Source organism: Phodopus roborovskii, unplaced genomic scaffold (genome assembly GCF_943737965.1).
Source record: "Phodopus roborovskii unplaced genomic scaffold, PHOROB, whole genome shotgun sequence".
Taxonomy (NCBI): Eukaryota; Metazoa; Chordata; class Mammalia; order Rodentia; family Cricetidae; genus Phodopus; species Phodopus roborovskii.
In genome coordinates, this window is record NW_026126525.1 from 41129 (window position 1) to 60356 (window position 19228).

Below are 19228 nucleotides of genomic sequence, written 5' to 3' on the forward strand. Positions count from 1 at the left end.
TCTGTTTGGAAGGAAAGTACGTTACCTTGCTTGCATTAGCATCAGCTGCAGCTTTGACACAGTTAAGCTACAAGACATAGAAGACAGTTAATAGCTGAAACCTGTGAGGGTGTAGTAAATTGTAGGTCATGGATGTGAAACTAGGAGGGTGTGCAAAATGAGTGAAATGTAGTAGCTTAGCCTTGAGTGAACATCCAAGTTCAAGTCGTATTATCTCAGATATTAAAATGCCTTACAGAATGGTTGTGGAAATAGTAGAAAATGCATTTTCAGAAAATGAGAAATACAGCAGCTTTAATGTAGAAACATGCATTTCTCACAGAAAGCAGTAAGTGAATGTTAGGTTTGATAATGTGGCCTTGCTTATGCTTCACTAAGAATTCTAAGAAATCCATTTTATGGCTTAGTAAAAGCTAATTGTGTCAAGACAGAAAAATGTTATTTCTGTAGATATTGGTGAATATATTCTGTAGTTATAGTGCATTTCCATAAGTTATTTGATAAGTTATTAATGGACCTTTTTCCAGTCAAGACAGAAATTAAGATGAAAATAGTAAAGTAAATGATTAAATATATCAAGAGACTACTAATTTTCCTGCATGAAGGTATTGAAGAACTTTGTCGCTGATACTGTGCTCAGTGCTTCATATTAGGCTGTCCATATGTATAGTATGTTCAAGAACTTTGTACTTGAATTATTTAAAAAATGGAGCCAGTGTTTTAGATGATAAACCAATATTAATTCTATGTTAAATATTACGAACATTTAATTTCTATTTACAAGAAAGTGAAAGATTATTTCAAAAAATTGATAGCCCTACCCTTCGAATTAAATCAGATATTTATGTATGTTATCAATGCCATGTATGACAAAAGTGTAAGATTTGAATTGACAGAATCAGAGTCTTACTGTTTCAATTTCAACAAAAGTGAATTACAGAGTAGTAGACATGTTAGTGACGGAGGTGAGTACAGTGTTTTGCTACATATTTTGGTTATAGTGTTCCCTTAAATACAACTTTTTGAGTGTTTGAACTCTCACAGTTAGTGTTTAAAATCCATATTCCAGCTGGAGATAGTGAATTTTTAATGCAGCTTTTTACTACCACTTTCTACTCCTGCCATTCTTGCATTTTATGTGATATAAAGACCTTTAGGTTTTATATACGGAACTAGGCTTTAGTCCTATTTTGCTAATAGTGACCTCTGATAGTCAATGTACTTTTGTTTGGTTTCAGAAATAATTTAAGTAGAGCTGGACCATTTAAAGTCATTCCCCCCCCCCCCACATAATTTGTGAAATTTAAGTATGTAATTGGATGTGTTTTAAATGTAGAGGGATTGTGTAACTACCACAATAAAAATGGCAATTTCTATCACTTTCATAATGTCCTTGTGGTACAGTTAATTCTCTATCCTCAACCTAGCAACCTGTGCCTGAATACTTGGGACTTTCCTAGGATTTTCTGTAAGTGGAATTGTAAGATAGACATGTCTAGTTTTTTTTAGTTAGCATATCCATTTACTTTTATTTATATTTTTATGATTTTTTTATTGTGATAAAATATAACATGTAATTTACCATTTAAGTAAGTGTGGTTCAGTGGTATCGAGTGTATTTTCATTGTTAGTAATAGTACCGTTGTTTATAAAAATTTCTCAGGGTTTTAAACTGTACTCCTTAAATAAGAAACAAATGAGCTTACTGTTGTGAAAAAACTTACAAAAAACGTGTGTGGCTATGGTAAGTATGACTGACAAGCAGGACTTGAGAGGTGGCTTGGTGGTTAAAACACTTGTTGCTCTTTACAGAGGACCCAGGTTTGATTCCAGTGCTCACACAGCAGCTCACAACCATCTGATTCCAGTTCAACTGCAAACACTGGCTAATTAAAACAAAAAACAAGATGTGCTTACAGGAGCACACAGAGTTCTTGTGCTGGAGCAGCAGGGTGATCAGGGTTGATCAGAAGGAAGTAGGTGGAAACTCTCTTGAGGCTGGCCTTGGATGTATCTTAATAAGGAGTGTGTGTGTCCCTTTAGATTAGATGAGGGGTCTGGAGCTGAGGAGGGAGCAGCAACAGGTCACCAGTCCAAGGGCTGTGGGATTATAGCCCCCAAGGCATTTGAGAAATAGAGAAGGTAAGAATTTGAGTGTCTGGATTTTCACTGATTGGTGGTTATTGGGACTATTACACTGTCAAGCTTTTATGTGATTTCAGGATGATATTCGAATAGGGCAATTCTGTTTGTTATGCAGGAGGACAGATTTTATGTTCACAGACTAGGAATACAGTGTATCTATATAACTTTCAGGTTGTGTGACAGATCAGGTGGACCAAATGAGCTCTCAGGGAGGAAGTTTATTTAGGTCATGGTTTCACCTCTTAGTTAATTGGACCTGTTTCTTTGGACCAGGACGAGAACTCAAGATATAGGAAGCCAAGAAGCAGAGAGTGTCTCTTTCAAGGACATACCCCTAGTGTACCCCCCTCTCCCACCCCATTTCCTAAAGGTTTCATAACCTCCATGTCCTTTTCTTTGAGGGACACTTGGGGTCTGACCTCCAGCAGTTGGCCCTTGAAGATGAGTGTGGTGGGCTCAGTTGCAGAAATCTGGAAAGAGCAGGCTTAATAGACTTGACAGCTGAGAGTGACTCTTGCCCACTGAATTTTCAGGCGTTAAAGACGGAGCAAGTTTAGGCACAGTGTGCTAATTGAAATGCTGGTGTGGTGTTCGAATGAGAATGACCTCATACATTTGAATGGTGGATTCTTTAAAGTATTTAGGAGGTGTGGCCTTATGGGAGGAAGATTGGCAAGGGTTGTGGGCTTTGAGATTTTAAACCTAAGCCAGGCCCAGTCTCTTTATCTCTATCTTGCTGACTGATGGTAAGCTCTCAGCTGCTGCTCCAGAGCTGTGCCCGCCCCTACCCACCCCCATGCTTCCCTCCAAGATGACCATGGAGTCACACTTTTCATCTGTAGGTACCCCCAATTAAATGCTTCCTTCTATATGTTACAACTGTAGGCAACCCTCAATTAAATGCATTCTTCTGTATGTTAGCAACCCCTAATTAAATGCTTTCTTCTATACATTGCCTTGGTCATGGTGTCTCTTTACAGCAACAGAACAGTAACTAAGTTAAGGATGGAAAGTTAAAGCATCTGTATCAGAGTAGATTTAAGAATCAAATGGTATCAGGACTGTCCACAATAGCAACTGTAATGATCTCACTTAAGAGTGAGTATATGTAGGAATATATAGCATTCAGTGTTCCTACCAGTAGAGGGTTTTGATTCTTAACTGATGAAACAGTTGATATGAACAAACTCACAGTTGTAGGCCTTACAATTTTGTTTTTAATTATATGTACTGTCTGTGACTGTGAGTAGGTTTGAATACATGTGCAGTGTTCACAGAGGCCAGAAGAGGGCTTCTGGAGCTGCTGTTAGAGGCAGATGTGAACTTCCAGATGTGGTTACTGGGAATTGAACTCAGGTCCTCTTAACCAGTGAGCCATCTCATAAGCCCCAAAACAGGTATAGTCTTTAAATACTCCATCTCAGTAATTGGTAAAGGCCAGTAGGTGATACATCATTATAGAATAGGAACTCTGAACAGTACTGTTGCCATATTGAATCAATGGGCATTTATAAAACAGTATCAGACAACAGCAAAATACACTAAAGTAATGACACCTGGAGACACCTGAAAAATTCTCAAATTGTTGGAAATTAATATATTTTTTCCATAGGAGTCGAGAGGGGATCTGAAAGGAAACTAGAATATACTCTGTCTACTATAGTGCCTAATAGGGAAATTTAAAACAATGCTTGGGTTATGAGAGGTACTAAGTTTAATCACTAATTTATTTTTCCCTTAAGAATATAGGTATATGAGAGCAAATTGAACTTAAACCAAACAGAGAGGGGGATGAGAGAGTGAGAAGGAGACAGAGAGAGAGAGAGAGAGAGAGAGAGAGAGAGAGAGAGAGAGAGAGAGAGAGAGAGAACGAACTATACCAATCCAAGTCCAGAGCATCTGAGTCAGCATTGATCAGTGAAGCTAATAGGCCTCTGTCTGTCTATAATGACTAAAGAGGGGAGAAACAGTAACCAGTATCAAGAGTAACAGTGACTTTTTGCAAATAGAGCTCAATTGTTTTATTTCATATTCTGAATTTTTCTGATTCTTCTCCAGAGTATCATTGTACTTTTTATTTTGGTTTTTCAAGACAGGGTTTCTCTGTGTAACAGCCCTAGCTGTTCCAGTGTAGACCAGGCTGGCCTTGAACTCACAGAGATCCGACCGCCTCTGCCTCCCGAGTACTGAGATTAAAGGTGTGAGCCATCAACACCCGGCTGTCATTGTACTTTTTATAAACTATATTGACTTAGATATTTAGATGAAAGAAATCGTTGTAGAATTTGTCCTCTTTTTAATCAGAAAGTGAGTTATGCCCTAGCCCAGTAACAGATTTGGTTAACAGGCTTAGGTTGGTTACTGTAGCTTCCCTTGTAAAGATGTGGCTTCAGCTTTGCAATTGTTAAGCAGTCTATTGGAAATACATTTGTACCAAATAACTACAGCTAACTACAGCCGTTTCTTGGTATCTTTAGGCTGATTGATTCTAGGAAGTACACTTAAATCTGTGGCTGCTCAAAATCCTCACATAGTAACATATACCCTCCACATATCCTTCTGTGTACGTCACATTTAAATTTATGGGTTACTTAATGCCTAATTCAGTGTAACTAATATGTAAATAATAGTTTTAACTTAGAAAATAATATCAAGAAAAAATTGCTTAATGCATTTACATATTTGTAAAACTTTCCATCTTTGTGTTGTTGATGGGGGATATCATTCTGTAAATAGGTTTCTCTTATTGGTTAATGAATAAAGTCCTGTTGGCCAATAGGAAAGCAAGATAGGCAGGACTAGGAGACAAGGAGGATTCGGGAAGAGGTTGGAAGAGAATCAAAATGTAGGATATAGAGAGCAGAACTCGGACCCTCTCTCAGGTAAGATAAGACCACATGGAAATACTTAGATTGCCAATTTAAAAAAAAAAAAAACACTAGTACAGGACAACAGCTTTATATCTAATACAGCCTCTCTGTGTGTTATTTGGGACTGACACGGCTGTGAAGCCCACTGTTGTGTGTGTGTGTGGGGTCCATCTGTCAGTGTTCATTGTCTTTTATTGAAATGTTTGGACATCCATGGATCTGTGTGAAGTTAGTTATTTCATTGTCTTGCCTCTTTTAACCTCTTTTGTCCCTCCCACCCTCTTACTAAAGCTCTTTTATATCACTCTAGGTTCATAGACTTTTGTTTATTCAATATTTCATATACTCTTTAATAGTTAATGCAACTGGTATAATGATGTTATACTTACTTAAATTTTAAAGTGTAAGGGTTGTCTTTTGCTTGTTTATTATTGGAAGTTGTGAATTTCTTAAATAATTTATTTGAGAGAATATATTCAGTAGTATGATGGTATATTGTTTGTGATTTATTAAAGCTTGTCTGAGGATTCAGAGAGCAAAGCCAGCCGTGTCAGGCAGTGGTGATACACAACTTTAATCCCAGCAGCCATACTAGCTATTTGGGCAGTGGTGGTGCACACCTTTAGTCTCAGGGCTCAGTATTAAGAGGGAGATGGATCTCTGTTAGTTCAAGGCCACACTGACTACATGAAATTGATCCAGTCCTAAAAGAAGCAGCTCACACAAAGGTGATCTCAGCACCTGGGATCGCATGCCTTTAATCCTAGCACTAGGGAGGTGGAGACAGGATTGATGTGGGTGGGTGGAGAAAGGAATAAAAGGTAGGAAGGGACAAGAACTGAGAGCTTTTACCTCTGAGGATTTGTGGAGACAGGATCAGCTATTTAGGCTGATCTACTGGCTTGGCTGCTTTGCTTCTCTGATTTTCAGCTTGAAACTTGAACCCCAGTATCTGTTTCTGAGTCCTGTATTAATGGTGCTACACAATAGCACATAGAAATTTCTCATACTTGACTATCTAGTGGATTTTTTTTTTTAAATAAAATGATGTCCTCTTCTGGTCTGTGAGGGCATGCATGCATGTCATATATTCTTAGACATACATACATACATACATATATACATACATGTAAACTTAAAATGTAATCTTTCTAAAAATAATTTTCACTTCAATCTAAAGGTTAAATGTTTATATTTATATATATTTGTCTTTCATTTTAACTAACAAATAAGAGGTCGCTACAGTGTGATATTTGTTTTCTTAACATTTCTTTGTCATACTAATAATTAAAAATAAGATAAATTTTAATTTTAAAGAATTTATGTAATTTTTTAGGTATTAGAAGGAAATCATTGAAACGATAGGTAGTTTTTGATAGAACTGTGATTTGAATGTAAGACTCATTCATGCTGGACATGTGGTTTATCCAGCTAGCGTATCTCCTTTTGTCTTTTCACTTTTTGTCTTGATATATAGTCTTACTAAGTTGCACATAGTGACCCGAATTCACTGTAGCCCAAACTAGCTTTGAGTTTCTAATTCTCTCTCAGTTTCCCAACTGCTTCAGTTATAGGCGTGTGCTGCTATGCTCCATAGATTTGAACTGAAATCAGTTATAGATGCGTGCCACTATGCCCGACAGATTTAAACTGAAATCAATTATAGGCATGTATACTGTGTCCCATAGGTTTAAACTGAAACCAGTTATAGATGTGTTGTGGCTGTGCCCAATGGATTTAAACTGAAATCAGCAAAAAACCTGCAGCCATTTTGGACACATGGGTAGGGATGGTTGGTTGTAAGCATTTTTGGGGGCCGTGTACTGGATATCAGAATATGCATTTTTGTTACAGAAACCTATTTTGAACTACTCTGCATTTTGTAATTGTTTATTTCTTCCAGATGCTTACAAATGTCACATTTGTAAGACTGTCTTACTATTTAATTTTGTATTTACATGCACTATTATATACTTTGTCTTGGGAATAAGTAAAAACATCATTTTAGAAGTAGCTCTAAATTGCTAGGTGGACATTTGAGTAAAATGGGAGCATAAAAATTAGGGTATGCATCAACACCCTCAGCGATTACTGTCTGTCTGTTTGTATTGCAGCTTTTATATGGAATGGGCTTTGAGAAATTGCAAATGGCCTCATTGGCATGTGAATGCCAGGGGAGTAAAGAGGGAAAGGGAAGAAGCCCTACCTTGGTGATTTTGTCTTTGTGTAGCATCTGCTTTTTTTCTCTTCTTATGCTAATCCATGCAGATATTTTTAAGAAATTGACATTTCTAAAGCAAATACAATTTGGTTACTTGTGTTTAAGATATTTCACCTTATTTGGTGTGCCATTTTTTCACTTTGAATGCATTAAAACGTATTTTGCTTCAGTAGCCTGTTAGCTGAGCTACATAAACAGTCTTAAGATACTGTACTGTGCATACTGCAAAGGGTAAAGAGGAAGTTAATGTTTTTTGTTTACCTCAATTTTAAATAATATTTCAACATGCCATCACTGTAAAAAACATCAAGTTATTTTATTTGCTTATTTCATTTTATTCTTTTGGCCTTGGTGCTGGGTATTTAACGCAAGGGACTTGCCCTGAAAACCAGTTTGTGTCTTTTGTTTATAACCAGACTTGGCAAAGATTAGGCACACATCAGTACTCAGTGACCATGTGAGGCTAATGGTTACTGTATAGTCTGTAGAATGAGAACAAATCCTTAGTATCTTGAGAGATGGACAGAAAAAAGACAGGTGCTTTGTATGAACCAGATTGAGGTGTGGAATAGCTTGTTACCAAAACCCATTACACGGTCATCCCTAGAGATACCAGGACTAGGCTTTTCCTTCCTTCCTTCCTTCCTTCCTTCCTTCCTTCCTTCCCTCCCTCCCTCCCTCCCTCCCTCCCTCCCTCCCTCCTTCCTTCCTCCCTTCCTCCCTTCCTCTCTTCCTCCCTTCCTCTCTTCCTCCCTTCCTCCCCCCCTTCCTTCTTCTTCCCTCCCTCTCTCTCTTCCATCCCTCCCCTCATTTCTAAACTCATTTGTTTGGGGAAAAGGAAATAATTTGGCATACTGAGTAGATGGAATTTTACTTTTTAGTTGCCCATAATACCCACATTCTATGATTTCATTATTTTTCCTGTATTTATGTGTTTGTGTTTCCATAAAATTTCAGTATGTGTCTCTAACCTTTAGCATAAATGCAGCTCCACCTACAGTGAAGAGTTTGTGCTGCAGCTGGAAAAGGAATTGGTCCAAGCCAGACTGAGCGAGGCTGAGTCTCAGTGTGCACTGAAGGAGATGCAGGATAAGGTGTTGGATATAGAGAAGGTAAGCAAGACTGCACAGATACTATCTACGTCTTTCCATTCCTAATGGGAGCCATGCTAGACACTTGTTAAGTTCCTGCTGAAGAACTGAATTAGACCTCATGATTTTTACATGTAGGAACTGTATGTTAGTTACTGATCAGCAGATAAGGAAATGTCACTAGTTGGTCATTGGTGAGTGGTTGCCTAGGAGGCATGAGGTCCTGGTTTCAGGTCCCAGCTCCCAGCACTCGGGGTGTAGAGGCAGCAGTTCAAGCACAGCCTGGTATACAGGAGACCCTGTCTAAAGGCAGAAAGTAACAGTGGCTTTAGGGCTGCTGATTGAAAGAATCCCTTCCTGTGTCAGTGAGTTAGGCTGTTTTCCTCTTCTTCAGTCAGAGTGTTACCACAGCTCTGCGGTATAACTTAAAAATGGGGTGTTGATACATCTAGCACTACTTTATTAGTCAGTATTGCTTTTAGCTATTCTGGGATTTTTGTGTTTCCATATAAACTTGAAGATTGGTTTTTCAATTTCTTTGAAAAATTGTGTTGGAATTTTTATGCGTATTGCATTGAATCTGGGCTGTTTTTGGTAGGATGCTATTTTTGCTGTTAATCCTACCAGTCCATGAACATGGGAGATCTTTTCATCTTCTGATGTCTTCTTCAATTAAGAATGCCAGTTCTTCCTGGTTACTTTCATACAAATTTCCATATTTAAGGATATAAATAAAGAGCTGAGCGGTAGTGGCGTACAACTTTAATCCCAGCACTTGGGAGGCAGAGACAGGTGGATGTCTGTGAGTTCCAGGCCAGCCTGGTGTACAGAGTGAATTTCAGGACAGGCTCCAAAGCTCCACAGAGAAACCCTGTCTCAAAAACCAAAATAAAACAAAACAAAAAAAAGGACACAAATAGAGATGAATTTGGTCCCCAGAGCCCATATGGTGGAAGGGAGAACTAACCCTGTAGGTTATCTTCCAATCTCCACAGATGTGTGCATGCACACACAGGCATACAAAACTAGCTTTTTAAAACGTGTGGTAAGTTTTAAAAGAAAGCTGAACTTTTCCCTGACTTTAGAAGAACAACTCATTCCCTGATGAGAATAACATCGCAAGGCTTCAGGAGGAGCTCATCGCTGTGAAACTGAGAGAAGCTGAAGCCATTGTGGGTTTGAAGGAACTCCGACAGCAAGTCAGAGATCTAGAAGAACACTGGCAAGTACGTCACACTTGTGCTTTTCCAAGAGGAACTAAAACCAAAGTACTTAGTTTGTGTGGATTTGAAATACCTGGTGATCAACAGTAGGTAATGAAAAAAAAAATCTTGCTTAGTGTCACAATTGAGAACATTTACAATTTGTAAGTACATTTAAGGTTTGCTTTATATAATTCTCAAAGTAAAGCAAAAGATGAAATGGAAACCAGATCATGTTTTTTTTTTTTTTTTTTGTTTGTTTGTTTTAAATTTAATTTTTTTTAGAGATAAGGTTTCTCTGTAGTTTTGGAGCCTGTCCTGGAATTCACTCACTCTGTAGACCAAGGTAGCCTTGAACTCAAGGAGATCTGCTTGCCTCTGCCTTCCGAAGTGCTGGGATTAAAGGTGTGTGCTACCACCACCCATTGAAACCAGATCATATTTTTTTTATTGCTTTGAACTTCTGCAGTGTTCACCTTTTCCTAGTGAGCTGTAAAGACCTATTCCTCTTCTATAGTACAAAACTTTTCATTTTTATTAAATATATTTTTATCCTTTGAGAATGTCATAACTCATACAATGTATTTTGATTATATTGACCCTCATGCCTCCCATAAATCATCCCAGATATACAGTTTACCTTCCCTCCCAACTTTAGATCCTCATTTTTTTCTTTTAAACTCACTACTCTAGTCAGTGCTGCCCATATACTCATGGGTATGGAGTCAACCATTTGAGCATGATTTATTTACCAGAGGCTTAATTCCTGTGTCCAGCTCTTTAGTTATGGGTGGGAGCCCAAAAGCCTGTCCTCTTCTTGCTGGAATGTTGACTGGCTTGATCTTGTTCAGGCAACCACAGCTGCTGAGAGTTTATGAGTCCGAAGGTTCCGTCATGTCCAGAAGACACTGTTTTGTCCTGGACTTCCTTCCCCATTGGCTCTTAGAGCCTTTCCATCCCCTCTCCCACAATGGTCCCTGAGCCTTGAGGTGGGGACTGTGTGTGACACAGGCGGCTTGTTTATGACTGAACATTCTATCACTTTGATCAGTTGTCAGTCTGTGCTAGCTGTTGCCACTGCATGAAAACTGACCTATGTTATACAGGTGGATCTTACAGAACAGCTAGGAACTCTGTTCATGTAGCAAACAAAGATGTGCTTTGCTATTAGGTGCATTGCTGGGAAGTGTGAAACAGCTGAAGGGGGACACCAGTGTATATTTGTAATTTCTGACTTCTTTTGAAAATGCTTCTCACAAAATAAATGACCCTTTAGATATATTCCCGCAAATTTGTCTACTTGTAAGGGAAATTTGATAAAGAACAAAATGTAGCAACACATAAGAAGAGATTGGAGTTTTGAAAACTGCTGTTTCAGAGTGGTGATCTTGGCTTGAACTGAGGATAGGAAGAGACATCTAGTAAAAACTGAAATTAGTCTTTGAGGGGCCTGTGACATCAGTAAATGGAAGGGGACACTTGCTACAAGGCCTCATGACCAAGGCTGAGAATTTGAATTGGGTCCCTTGGACTCACAAGGTGGAAGAGAACAGACTCTGGGAGGTTGTCCTCCAACCTCCATGTGTGCTATGCAGCCCTCCTAACAGCTACAACAAAGAATGAGTTAAGCCGGGCCTGGAGATGTGTATCTGGAATCCTAGCACTTAATGAGGCTGAGTGAGGCAGGATGATCATAAGCCCAAAGCCTGCTAGGAATACAAAGCCAAAGCTTCTCTCAAACAAATAAAATGATCTTGGACAGTGCTTAAATACATGCTCTATAAAAGTTAACTCCTATTTTGTTAAAGTATTTGTTGCAATACAATGTTTTATGCTTTAGCGTCATTTAGCTCGAACTTCTGGAAGATGGAAAGATCCACTCAAGAAAAATACTGTGAATGAGTTACAGGATGAGCTGATGAGCATTCGCCTTAGGGAAGCAGAAACACAGGCAGAAATAAGGGAAATGAAGCAACGGATGATGGAGATGGAGACACAGGTATGATGGGCCAGCCAGATTGGACCGAAAGTAGCACTAGGTCAGAGACTTACACAGCGGTTTTCTCAACATTGAAGAGATGCTATAAAATTACAAAGAGTGAAAATCTACGCTTTAAATGGAAATTGAAATTGCATGCTATTGTGTTTAGGGGTGGTAAGTGAGTCAAAAATTTCATGTGGTGTCATCCTTAGAATTAAGGTGAAAGGTAAAGTCAAGAAAGCAGTTTTCTAGTCCTCATGAAGAAAGCTAAAGTCCCCTGCTCTTACTCTCTTGATGGGGTCTGTCATCGACCCTGCAATGCTAGCAACTTACCATTTTTTACAATTAAGCTAGCTGGCCAGCAAGCTCCAATAATCTTTCTGCCTGTGTCTGCAACACCCCAGCTCTAGGTTCAAATGTGAGCCCACCTTTACATGAGTGCTGATGATCCAACCTCAGGCCTTCATGCTTGTTCACCAGGCACTCTTGCTCATAGCCATTGTCCCAGCCCTATTTTGTTTTAGCTTTGTTTTGTGTTTTTCTCCCCTCCTCTTCTTTTCTTACCCCCCCTTCTCCCCCTTCTCCTTCTCTCCCCTTCCCCTTCTTCCTCCCCCTTCCCCTTCCCCCTTCTTCCTCCCCTTCCCCCCTTCTTCCTCCCCTTCCCCCTTCTTCTTCCCCTTCCCCCTTCTTCCTCCCCTTCTCCCTTCTTTTCTTCTTTTTCTTTTTTTCTTCTCAAGGAGTGCAATGTCCCTGGCTGGCTTGTTACTCACTCTGTAGCCTGGATTAGTCTCAAAGTAGTGACAAACCTGTCCCAACCTTCCCAGTGCTGGGATTATAGGCATACACATTTTCCCCCCAGAGGTTTAATCTCTGCTTTGACCATTCAATAACATAAAGCAAGACAGACTCCATTTGGGTTTATTAGTATTGCCTTATTGCACAAATTAAGAAGGGAAATTTATGTAGAGCAATGTTCCTCTACCTGAATAAGTAACATTTGGGCTAGAAGTTCTTTGTTTTATGTAGCTAGTCTGTGCATCATAAGGTGCTTAGTAGCACCTGTCCTCCACCCCCTCAGATGCTCTTCTCTGTCTTTATACATTTCTGTAAAACTGTCCCCATACGTTTCCAGTGGAGCATCACAAGTATCAACTGTAATGTGCATTTTCCCTTTCAAGTTGTGTAGTGTAACTCTGAATAATAAGTTTAAAATGTAAGTCTGGAATAATCTCCTGGGGTCCCTTCTCTGTGTTACATCCAGTCTTAAATGTATGTGCACTAAGATGTGCAGATTGTTTTACTGACAAAATTTGTTTGCATTGTAAAGGTAAATTTGGCTTTTATGAATTACGTTTGTGTGAGTTGTAGTTCACATAAAGTTGTCCTGTAGGATCCATGGTTCAGACTTTAGACTCTTCAGATGCCCAAGTTCCTTAAATAAAATGGTTTATTATTATTTGTGTGTGTAGCCTACATTGTCTAGTATACTTCAAACCATCCCTAGATACAATGCATAACATAGCAAGGAAGCAATAGAAATAATTGTTACACTTGGTTATTTAGGGAATAATTACAAGAGAAGTCTGCACATGTACAGTACAGATACAATCAAAGAAATTTCATTTCTTAGCAGTTTGAATTCATGGATATATAGGGAAGGACAACAGTGCATATTACTGATTTTCAGAGTATTTTATTCAGTCTGTAGGGGGCATAGTTTACTCATGTCTCATTCTGAATTCTAGTAAACAAATATGGTGATTCCATGGTATGCTAATTCCAGGTATGCTAATATGAATATGCATTGTTTTTAGGATAAACATATCTGGTCTCATATCATCCAGTTACTTTCTAAAAAAGTTTTATTGAAATTCAATAAAGTTTTATTGAAAGTAAATTTAAAAATATGGGAGATGCTAAAATTTTGAGAAGCAGAAATAAGATTTTATAGTATAAAGCTTGCTTTATTTATTTATTTATTTATTTATTTATTTATTTATTTATTTATTTGGTTTTCTGAGATAGTTATACTAAGTGTAGCCTTGGCTGTCCTGGAACTCGCTCTGTAGAACAGGCTGGCCTCTAACTCATAGAGATCCACCTGCCTCTGCCTCCCAAATTCTGGGATTAAAGACATGCTCCACTACCACCCTGCGGGAAGTTTTACTTTTATGAACAAAATTTATACACATATACATGTATATTTGTATATATACCTGAGGGGTGGTGAGTCAAGTTCCAGAAGAGGTTGGGAGGACCTTTGAAATCTGAAGCCATGTGCAGCCATTAAAGAATGGATAGCTAATCAGTCAGGCATCACACATGTATTAAATATGACTCAGAAACTGAATCTAAGTTTAGAGTGAGAGAGAAGTTGCTACCCCACACAAGAGAGGGCATTTACCTATAGCTAAGTAATTTGGGGAATGGCTTGCTATAGGATTTATGTTTCAAAGTGTGCTGGACTAGTAGCTGTGACTTGTGCTAGATTTTCCTATGAGTCACTGGATTGTGAATGCTAGACCTTGAACTAGTAGTAATCATGAAGTTTTATGTAAAACAATTTTGGAAAAGTCAAAAAAATAAAGCTGTGGTACAATGGTAGTGGCATATAATTGGCTGCAATATTCTCTTGAGTACACATGTGGTCACTGTCCAGAGATTTGTTCATGTTGGTGCGTGTAATTTCAATTCCTCCATTGAATACACTCTCCGAACTTTGACTGTGGAGTATACTCCAGTTTACTGACAGCTGTCCTCTTGTTACATGTACATTTTATGTCACAAATAGTTCTGTTCTGAACATTCATGGGTATGTTTGTGTTTTATCCAAGACTTTATTGAGTGTGGTCTTCTCTCTTCCTCTGTGCTGTGGACACTGTTGCAGTCTGGATCACATTTGGAACTCTTGTCAGAATAGTGATTTTTGAATGAGTAGAACAAAATACATGACTGTAAAAGCAAAGCAGTTACACTGAGGTAGAATTTTCAAAGCACTAAAAGAGCTATGTGACATAGAGCATATGCACAGAAACACTCAAAATGCATTCCTGTTTTTGGAAAAAGTTTGGGGTACTTATAATTTAAACTACACTATAATTGCCTTACTTTTTGTCTTTCTACTTTACTTGTGCACACATTTCTGATAAACATAGGTACATTGAGTTTGACAAGTGGCTTATTTATTTATTCATTTATTTATTTTAATTTTTTATTTTTTGGTTTTCTCTGTGGTTTTGGAGCCTGTCCTGGAACTAGCTCTTGTAGACCAGGCTGTGACTAAAGGCGTGCGTCACCACCACCTGGCTAATTTTGTTTGTTCGTTTGTTTTTTAAATGCAGAATATGCTAAAAACAACTACATTCAATGTATACTTGAGGTGGTTTTAGAAATGAGCTTTATCTTAATAAAACTACAAAAATATGACTTCACAGTTTCTTATAATTACCCTGCTAAGTCTATATTGTGTGGTTCTGTTTTATTTAATTCCTGTCTGTTGAGTCTTTTATTTCTTACTTTTCTTTATGTCTTGGATTTATTTGGTTTGACTTTATCTTCATAGGTGACTTGTTTATTGTCTCTTTAAGCAGATCCTTAGTGGTTGCTTTGTGTTTTACAATAAGCATCTTTAATTAGCGTTGCCTTCAAAAAATAAATGTTGAGTTAGAGGCAACAGATTGTCTGCTTTGAATTCATACATATTAACTCTGGCATTGTTCTCTGACCTTCCTCACCTTTAAACAATTATTGTCATATCTATTATGTGAATAATTTTGTCTTAATTGGTTGCTTGCCCTAGTGAAATGCACTTTTTTTTTTTTTTTTTTTTTTTGGCCTTTTGAGACAGGGTCTCTTATGCATCCCTGGCTATCCTGGAACTTGATACTTGATATGGAGAACAGGCTGGCATTTAGCTCACAGACATCCTCCTGCCTCCCAGTTACTGAGATTCAGGGTTGGTATTGTCACACCTGTTTTTGAAGACTTTTTGTGCACCTCTGCACAAAATGATTTTCTTTGTCTTTTGTTATTTAAGGAAGAATTTATTTCTCCAAGTTTCAAGGTTTTCTTTAATCGTCTATATGTGTATGGGTATGTGCATGTGAGCACAGGTACTCTTGGAGGCCAGAGGCATGGGATCCCTTGGAGCTGTAGTTACAGGTGACTGTGAGCCACCCGGTGTGGGTCCACTGGAATAGTGACATGCACTCTGAACCTCTGAGCCACCTTGTTGACATCTACTTCTCCAATTTTAAAATTCAGACACGCTTTCCATTTGCAGGTGTTTTTCTGGGTTCTCCTTTTCCTGATTGCATTGGTGATATGGCTGTGCACACACCTCACTTTCCCTTACCTCTCATAACTATGCTGAGTTCCCTGTGAGATAATTCAATTTCTGTGTCCGATGCAAGACTGCTTCTGTGTATTGTTTTGTCTCTTGTTACATTTCTTATTTTTTCCTTGCATTTTTAAATGCTTTGCAAGTTTTTGCATCAATTTTCATTATCTGCCCCAACAAATAGACACCAAAAAAGACTGGCTGTCTTGAAAAAGATAGTCATTGCACAGGGCAGGGGATAGCAGCAATTAAGTATCTTGTATAGGGCAGTAACTAAGGTAAGTAGATTTGATGCCTAGAAATGGGTCCACATTTCCTCCTGGCGGGCCTTTCATGTGGCAGAGTTGAGTTAATACAGTCAGATGTGCTGAGCTGAGGTTTGCTCTGTGGTTGTGTACAGTGCACCACAGGGTTCAGATCCCTTTGGCAATACCTCATTTTCAGAATGAGGGCTGTGTAGCACAAATAATAAAAACCCAGAGACAAATATTGAGGTTCAAATTGAAGATCAGAAAAGCAAAGCAGCCAACCACTAGTTCTTACCTCTACCTTAGATGGAAAGGGCGATCCTGTCTCCACAAATCCTCATTGTGACTGGAGACTGAATGCCTCATGAGACCCTGCTCCTGTCTTATATACCTCTCTAGCACTGGGGTTAAAGACATACACTAATACTGCCCAGTTTCTATGGCTAACTAGTGTGGCTGCTGGGATTAAAGGTGTGTACCACCACTGCCTGGCTTCGCATTCTGATTTTCAGGCAAGTTTTATTAGATCATAAACAGAACATCACCACATGTCTGGTTTCCCAGAGGACTTTTCTCAGAAACTCCATGCCTGCACTCTGCATTACACCCCGGAATTGGGACTATTTCCAGCAGTATTCTATGTTACTTGTTGCTGGGAGTTGGAGGGGCAAGGTTATTTCTCATTTTCTGGTATAGCCTTCATTTCTTTTGTAGCAGAGGTGTTTGGCCTTGTAATGCTTCTGCCTACCAATGGTTGTAGTCCTCAGTCCAGAACATATTACCTCCTCTTCTTCCAAAGACAGTAGTATGCTAGTCCTGTGCCAGATAAAGCTTCCTTTCCTCGGAAGAGATAGGTAAAGTCAGTACTTTTTCCTCTATCAGCTGCTTCCCCCTTACCTCCAGCCCATATATTTCTAAGACTCTGACCAACCTTTGTTGTGTATACCCCGAGTAGCCAGGATTACAGCCTTACACAGCCAGGCCTTACTCATGCAGTCATTTGATTGTAATTGGCCCCAAATAAGCTCATAGGGAGTGGCACAATTAAGAGGTATGGCTTTGTTGGAATGGGTGTGGCCTTGTTCTAGGAAGCGTGTCACTGTGGAGGTGGACTTTGAAGTCTTGTATATGCTCAAGCCATGCCCAGTGTCTCGGAGACCACTTCCTGTTGTGAGTCAAGATGTAGAACTCTCAGCTCCTTCTCCAGCACCATGTCTGCCTGCACTGCCTTGCTTTCCACCATGGTAATAACGTAATAAACCTCTGAACTATAAGTGAGCTCCAATTAAATGTTTTCTTTTATAAAAGTTGTCATAATCATGGTGTCTCTTCACAGAAATAGAAACCCTAATTGAGCTAATTGAGACTCATATTTTTTTTGTTGGGGGAAGGGTAAAATTTTCTCAAATATTAACATATCTTACCACAGTTTTTAAAAAAAACATTTTGTTCTGAAATTTTGGATCATCTTTTTTTTATTTACTGTGTCTTATGAACTCTTCCAGTATGCCTAATGTTGTATTTCATACTGTGTGTGTGTGTGTGTGTGTGTGTGTGTGTGTGTGTGTGTGTGAGACATGTTTGTACGTATTTGGGCATGCATGTGGGGGCTGGTGGTTGACTTTGGGTGACTTCTCTGTGTGTGTGTGAGTGAGAGAGAGGGGGGTACATGTTTATATATGTTTGGATGTGAATATGGAGGATGGTGGTTGACTTTGAGTGTCTATATTATACTCCATGTTGGTGTAGGTCTGACTTTAGACCTAGGGCTCACCTGTTGGCTAGACCAGATGCCAACAAGCTCTAGAAGTTAGCTAATCTCTGTCCTCCCTTGCCATTAGCTCCCCAGTATTGGGGTTACATATGTGCCACCATGCCCTGTCTTTACTTGGATGTAAGCTCAAGTCTTCGTGGTCATACATGACAAGCATTTAACCTACTAAGCCATCTATCCAGTCCCTCATTGAATTATTAATTTCAGCAGTTATATTGATCTTTAGAAATTTTATTGGATTAGTTCTTAAAATTTGCAAAATTTAGTCAAGCATAATGACACATAGCTATAATTACAACACTCAGCAGGGAAAAGTGGGAAGGTTGTGAGTTTTCAGACTAACCCAGGCTACTAGCAAGGCACTAGCTCAAAAAATGGTAACAGGTATTTTGACCAAATTCACTCGTCCCTCTTCTCCCTACTCTCGTTTTAAAATAGTTCTGTGTACTGCAGGCTCCTCCTCCTGACTGAGCCTATCAAGTGCTAAGATGATGGGTGTGCCCCGTTGTGGCACTTCTGGATGTTTCTCCTACTAATTTCTTTTTTGCCTAATGCTGCTGCTGCTGCTGTTGCTTCTTTTTCTTCTCCTCCTCCTTCTCCTTCTTCCTTCTTCTTTTTTTTCCCTAAAAGACAGGTTTTCCCTAAAAGACAGGTTTTCTCTGTGTAACTCTGTAGACTAGACTGGCCTCAAACTCACAGAGATCCACCTGCCTCTACTACCCAAGTGTTGGGATTAAATTCATGTGCCACAATGCCCAGCACTTTTTAATAATTTTAAGCATTTATTTTATGTAAAGTCCTCATATAATTTCCTTATGAGGAATTCTTAAACTATACTCTTGTCTTTTTTTGGGGGGGGGTCACTGTTTTTAATCCACAGTTAAGTCTTGAAATGTGGTTTTATATTTAGTTTTGGGAAGCATTTTCATCTTGAGATTCTTTGCAGCTATATTGAAGGAATATCCATTTGAGGCATAGTTATTTGTTTCAGTTGTAGCACGTAAGGCAAAGGTTGAGGGACATTTTGAACTCAGTACTATAAAGTCCATTTAATTTGTAGTCAGAATTCATTAAGTGAACCGAGAAAGAATAGACTCATAGGTAATGGTAGGTGATGGTCTTGATAAATATTCTTCTGAGTGTGATCAGAAGATACGAAAAAGTGAAGAAATTTGGTAGTGGAAGAAAGTTTTGGAGCATATATGTGGAATTAACCACTTTATTCCCCATTAAAACTGGAGGCAGTGCCATTTTTCACAGAAAGAGATAGAGTGAATCAGATGATAGTGGCAACTGAGCATTTATTGTGCCTGTAGACATCTTTCTGCCATATGACTTCCTTGTATAATCTAATCTT

General features: G+C 38.8%; 1 protein-coding gene across 1 annotated transcript in view; it reads left to right on the top strand.

Annotated features, from left to right (window-relative positions):
• Positions 1 to 19228, top strand: part of Evi5 (ecotropic viral integration site 5) — a 106824-nt gene that overhangs the window by 35678 nt on the left and 51918 nt on the right. The window contains 3 exon segments of the mRNA XM_051198281.1: positions 8214 to 8348; positions 9413 to 9553; positions 11370 to 11528. Coding sequence (XP_051054238.1) covers positions 8214 to 8348; positions 9413 to 9553; positions 11370 to 11528 — 435 coding nt within the window.